Genomic DNA, 6,202 nt, shown 5'->3' on the forward strand with positions numbered 1-6,202 from the left:
GTCTGGGAGACACGGAGGGGACATCGAGGGGCTTGGGGACAGGGGAGGGACACCCAGGGACACCAGGGGGCTTGGGGACGCGGGGTGGACACGGAGGGGACACCGAGGGGATGGGGACAGGGGAGGGACAAGGGGACATGGAGGGTTTGGGGACACCGGGGGGACACCGAGGGGACACCGAGGGACACGGGGGGGATGGGGACACCGAGGGGACACCGAGGGGCTTGGGGACAGGGGAGGGACAAGGGGACATCGAGGGTTTGGGGGCAGGGGATGGGGACATGAGAGGGACAGAGGGACAGAGGGACACGGGGGACACGGTGACAGGGGGACAGCGGGACAGTGGGACAGGGGGACAGGGGGACACGAGGACACGAGGACAGAGGGACACGGGGACAGAGGGACAAGGGGACAGCGGGGCAGGGGGACAGAGGGACAGGGGGACAACGGGACAGGGGGACACGAGGACAGTGGGACACGAGGACGGGGGACACGAGGACAGCGGGACACGGCGACACGGGGGACACGGGGACAGTGGGACAGAGGAACAGAGGGACACGGGGACAGCGGGACAGTGGGACACGGGGACAGAGGGACACGGGGACAGTGGGACACGGGGACAGGGGGACAGCGGGACAGGGGGACAGCGGGACAGAGGGACACGGAGACAGAGGGACACGGGGACAGTGGGACACGGGGACAGAGGGACACGGCGACACGGCGACACGTCCCCCCCGCGTGTCCCCGCAGTGCTGGAGATCCTGGAGCTGATCCAGCGGCGGGAGTTGGTGGCCGCGGACGCGCAGATCATCGCCCTGGAGGCCGAGTGCGCCCGCTCGCCATCGCGGCCACCATCCCCCGGGACCCCCGGCCCGTCCCCTCCGCCCTCCCCGGTGCCCTCCCCGGTGCCCTCCGCGGTGCCCTCGGGCGGGCGGCGAGCCCGGGACGTGGCTCTGCTCTACCGAGCGCTGCTCGCCCAGCTCTGGGCCGTGGTGGCCGAGGCGGTGGCCGCGGGGCGAGCGGTGGCCCCGCTGCGGGCCGTGGTGGCCGTGCTGGAGCAGGAGGAGGCCGCGGACGCTCGGAGCCCCCCCGGGACCCTCCCCGGGCGGCCGCGGGGGCTGCGGAGGCGCTGGCACGAGGCGGTGGCCAAGGCGGCGAGCGAGCGGCTGGCCCAGGTGGCCCCGGCGGGGGGGCTGGGGGCGCTGCTGGCCGCGCTGGCCGCCAGGGTCGTGGGGGACCTGGGGGTCGTGAGGAGCAGCGTGGCCCCCGCGTACCCCCCCGAGTACGGAGCGCTCGGGGTTTATGCCCGCGGCTACCACCGGGCGCTCGCCCAGAGGCTGCGGGCGCTGGCCCAGAGAGCGCTGGGCGTGGGCGAGCTCTACCTGCTGCTGGACTGGCACAGCAACGCCTACCCCAGGTGAGGCCACGGGGACACCTGGGGGCGGCTGGGGGACACCTGGGGGGGCTGGGGACACCTGGGGTGATACCTGGGACACACCTGGGGACAGCTGGGACACCTGGGAGACACCTGGGGGGGCTGGGGACAGCTGGGGTGACACCTGGGACACACCTGGGGACAGCTGGTGACAGCTGGGACGACACCTGGGACACACCTGGGGACAGCTGGTGACAGCTGGGACACACCTGGGACTCCTGGGGGACACCTGGGGGGGCTGGGGACACCCAGGGGACATACCTGGGACACCTGGGACACACCTGGGGACACCTGGATACACCTGGGGGACCTGGGGTGACACTGCCGGGACACCCACGGGACACCTGGGACACACCTGGGAACACCTGGGGACGTCTGGGACACACCTGGGACACCCAGGGGATACCTGGGGGACCTGGGGGACACCTGAGACACCTGAGACACACCTGGGGTGACAGCTGGGGGACACCTGGGACACACCTGGGGCATCTGGGACACACCTGGGGACACCTGAGACACACCTAGGAGACACCTGGGACACCCAGGGGACACACCTGAGACACACCTGGGTGTCCCCTGGGTGTCCCCACCTGTCCCCACCTGTCCCCGCTGTCCCCAGCTGTCCCCACCTGTCCCCGCTGTCCCAGTGTCCCCAGCTGTCCCCAGCTGTCCCCAGTGTCCCCGCTGTCCCAGTGTCCCCAGCTGTCCCCAGGTGTCCCCAGTGTCCCCAGAATGTCCCCAGGAGTCCCCAGTGTCCCCACCTGTCCTCGCTGTCCCCACCAGTCCCAGTGTCCCTGTCACCCACCCGTACAGTCCCCAGTGTCCCCAGCTGTCCCCAGCTGTCCCCTGCTGTCCCCACCTGTCCCCGCTGTCCCCGCTGTCCCCACTGTCCCCTGCTGTCCCCATGTCCCCGTCACCCACCTGTGTGTCCCCCCAGGGAGGTTTTGGGGCACCCCGAGGTGGGGGCGCTGCTGCGGGATCAGGAACTGGGGCCGCTCCTGCCCCCCCAGACCCAGCGGGACCTGGAGAGCGCCTGCATCGCTGCCGTCAAGGTGGGGACATGGGGACATGGGGACATTGGGGACATTGAGGGGACAGGGGGGACATTGAGGACACTGGGGACATTTGGGACACTGGGGACAGGGGACAGGGATCAGGAACTGGGGCCGCTGCTGCCCCCCCAGACCCAGCGGGACCTGGAGAGCGCCTGCATCGCTGCCGTCAAGGTGGGGACATGGGGACATCATTGGGGACATTGGGGACATGGGGACATGGGGACATGGGGACATTGGGACATTGGGGACACAGGGACAGGGACACAGGGACACAGGGACAGGGACAGGGATCAGGAACTGGGGCCGCTCCTGCCCCCCCAGACCCAGCGCGAGCTGGAGAGCGCCTGCATCGCTGCTGTCAAGGTGGGGACATGGGGACATTGGGGACATTGGGGACATTGGGGCATTGGGGACATGGGGACAGTGACAGGGACAGGGACAGGGATGGGGGATTGGGGCCACTCCTGCCCCCCCAGACCCAGCGCGAGCTGGAGAGCGCCTGCATCGCTGCCGTCAAGGTGGGGACATTGGGGACATGGGGACATGGGGACATTGGGGACATTGGGGACAGGGGACAGAGTGACGCAGGGGACACAGGGGACAGGGACAGGGACACAGGGACAGGGGACAGGGATGGGGACAGTGACAGTGACAGGGACAGGGATGGGGACAGGGGACAGAGGCACAGGATTGGGGACAGGGGGGACAGAGGGACAGGGGGGACAGGGATGGGGACGCAGGGGACACAGGGGACAGGGACACAGGGGACACAGGGAACGGAGGGGACAGAGGGGACGGTGACAGGGACAGGGACACTGGGATGGAGACAGGGATGGGGGGGACAGGGACAGGGGGGACAGGGATGGGGACACAGGGGACAGGGACGGTGATGGGGACAGGGACAGGGATGGGGACAAGGGACAGAGGGGACAGGGATGGGTACAGGGGGGAGGGACAGGGATGGGGACAGGGGACAGGGACAGGAACAGGAGTCAGGGATGGGGACAGGGATGAGGACAAGGGACAGAGGGGACAGAGGGGACAGGGATGGGGACACAGGGGACAGGGACAGGGATGGGGACAAGGGACAGAGGGGACAGAGGGGACACTGTGGGCGCTGTGGTGACATCAGGACAGTCCCAGGGTAGGAGGTGGCAGGGGGTGACAGGGGACTCTGTGCCCTGCTGTCCCCTCACTGTCCCCTCTGTCCCCACTGTCCCCACTGTCCCCTCTGTCCCCTCTGTCCCCTCACTGTCCCCACTGTCCCCTCTGTCCCCTCTGTCCCCACTGTCCCCTCACTGTCCCCACTGTCCCCTCACTGTCCCCTCTGTCCCCTCACTGTCCCCTCACTGTCCCCACTGTCCCCTCTGTCCCCTCTGTCCCCTCTGTCCCCGTGTCCCCAGGCCAAGCTGGAGGTGGCCGTGGCTCAGGAGCTGCAGCTCAGCGAGGACTCGTGGCCCGAGGATGTCACCGGCCAGGACATGGAGGACGGGCTGGCCACGCGTGTCACCGGGGTATGGCCCTGTCCCCAAACCCATGGTCACCCTGTCCCCAAACCCATGGTCACCCTGTCCCCACACCCGGGCTGGCCCTGTCCCCAAACCCATGGTGACCCTGTCCCCAAACCCGGGCTGGCCACGCGTGTCACCGGGGTATGGCCCTGTCCCCAAACTGGGGTGGCCCTGTCCCCAAACCGGGCTGGCCACGCGTGTCACCGGGGTATGGCCCTGTCCCCAAACCCGGGCTGGCCCTGTCCCCAACACTGGGATGGCCCTGTCCCCACACTGGTGGCCCTGTCCCCACTCTGGTGTCCCTGTCCCCACCATGGTGACCCTGTCCCCACCCCAGTGTCCCTGTCCCCACACTGGTGGCCCTGTCCCCATCATGGTGGCCCTGTCCTCACTCTGGTGTGCCTGTCCCCACCATGGTGGCCCTGGTATCCCTGTCCCCACACTGGTGGCCCTGTCCTCACCCTGATGGCCCTGTCCCCCACACCCCTGGTGGCCCTGGTGTCCCTGTCCCCATTCTGGTATCCCTGTCCCCACACTGGTGTCCCTGTCCCCACCCCGGTGTCCCTGTCCCCACCATGGTGGCCCTGGTGTCCCTGTCCCCACTCTGATGACCCTGTCCCCCCCATGGTGTCCCTGTCCCCCCCATGGTGGCCCTGTCCCCACCATGGTGGCCCTGGTGTCCCTGTCCCCACACCCCTGGTGGCCCTGGTGTCCCTGTCCCCACCCCAGTGTCCCTGTCCCCACCATGGTGGCCCTGTCCCCGCAGCTGCTCCGGGCCCACGTGGACCGAGCCCCCCAAGTGACCCCCGAGTTCGGGCGGGAGATGGCGCAGAGCCTGCTGGGAGTGCTGGTGGCGTTCCTGCACAGGTGGGGACATGGGGACAGCCTGGGGACATGGGGACATGGGGACACACTGGGGACAGGCTGGGAGTGCTGGTGGCATTTCTGCACAGGTGGGGACACGTTGGGGACATGGGAACAGGGACAGGGGACAGGCTGGGGACATGGGGACAGGGACATGGGACATGGGGACAGGCTGGGAGTGCTGGTGGCATTTCTGCACAGGTGGGGACACGTTGGGGACAGCCTGGGGACAACCTGGGGACATGGGGACACACTGGGGACAGGCTGGGAGTGCTGGTGGCATTTCTGCACAGGTGGGGACACATTGGGGACATGGGGACAGGCTGGGGACATGGGGACATGGGGACACACTGGGGACATGGGGACATGGGGACACATTGGGGACATGGGGACAGGGACAGGGGACAGGCTGGGGACATGGGGACATGGGGACAGGCTGGGGACATGGGGACATGGGGACATGGGGACATGGGGACAGGCTGGGAGTGCTGGTGGCATTCCTGCACAGGTGGGGACACACTGGGGACATGGGGACATGGGGACAGGCTGGGGACATGGGGACATGGTGGGGACATGGTGGGGACACATTGGGGACATGGGGACACGGTGAGGGACACGGTGGGGACATCGGGGATGTGACACAGCACGTGGGGATGTGACACAGGGACACACTGGGGGACATGGGGACACGCTGGGGACACGCTGGGTGACATGGGGACATGGGGACACGCTGGGGATAGGCTGGGGACACACTGGGTGACATGGGGACACGCTGGGGACATGGAGACACGCTGGGGGACACCAGGGGTGTGACACAGCACATGGGGATGTGACACAGGGACACGCGGGGCACAGGCGGGGTGTCACAGGAGCCGTGTCCCTGTGTCCCTCTGTCACCCCCCTGTCCCCTGTGTCCCCTGCTGTCTCCTGTGTCCCCACACTGTCCCCTGTGTCCCCAGCTTCCAGCGCAAGGTCGAGCGTTTCCTGGAAGCCCCCGGGGACCCCGCCCCGCCCGAGGCCACCCCCGGCCGCGCCATCGCCCTGGCCAACTGCTGTCCCCCGTTCAGGTGAGCCACTGTCCCCAACGTGTCCCCAACGTGTCCCCAACTGCTGTCCCCCGTTCAGGTGAGCCACTGTCCCCAACGTGTCCCCAGCTGCTGTCCCCCGTTCAGGTGAGCCACTGTCCCCTGTCCCCTGTCCCCCTGTCCCCCTGTCCCCAACTGCTGTCCCCCGTTCAGGTGAGACACTGTCCCCAGGGTGTCCCCAACTGCTGTCCCCCGTTCAGGTGAGCCACTGTCCCCTGTGTCCCCAACTGCTGTCCCCCGTTCAGGTGAGCC

The 6,202-nt window shown here is 68.4% G+C and overlaps 1 protein-coding gene across 1 annotated transcript; it reads left to right on the forward strand.

The window, feature by feature from the left end:
• Positions 1–2,625: 2,625 nt before the first annotated feature.
• Positions 2,626–5,936, forward strand: LOC117011275 (exocyst complex component 3-like protein 2). Its single transcript, XM_033086643.1, has 4 exons — positions 2,626–2,661; positions 3,894–4,004; positions 4,768–4,868; positions 5,825–5,936. Exons 2-4 carry the CDS (start codon positions 3,972–3,974, stop codon positions 5,934–5,936), a joined length of 246 nt encoding a protein of 81 aa, XP_032942534.1. The 5' UTR covers positions 2,626–2,661; positions 3,894–3,971.
• The last annotated feature ends 266 nt before the right edge of the window (positions 5,937–6,202 follow it).

This window comes from Catharus ustulatus, unplaced genomic scaffold (assembly GCF_009819885.2).
Source record: "Catharus ustulatus isolate bCatUst1 unplaced genomic scaffold, bCatUst1.pri.v2 scaffold_100_arrow_ctg1, whole genome shotgun sequence".
In the NCBI taxonomy this organism is placed as follows: Eukaryota; Metazoa; Chordata; class Aves; order Passeriformes; family Turdidae; genus Catharus; species Catharus ustulatus.

What these genes read in the sequence shown, in the direction of transcription:
- LOC117011275 (XM_033086643.1), top strand. Translation starts at nt 3,972, where the DNA reads ATGGAGGACGGGCTGGCCACGCGTGTCACCGGG. An exon ending in TGGCCACGCGTGTCACCGGG is followed by an intron (nt 4,005 to 4,767) that starts GTATGGCCCTGT and finishes CTGTCCCCGCAG; the next exon opens with CTGCTCCGGGCCCACGTGGA. An exon ending in CTGGTGGCGTTCCTGCACAG is followed by an intron (nt 4,869 to 5,824) that starts GTGGGGACATGG and finishes CTGTGTCCCCAG; the next exon opens with CTTCCAGCGCAAGGTCGAGC.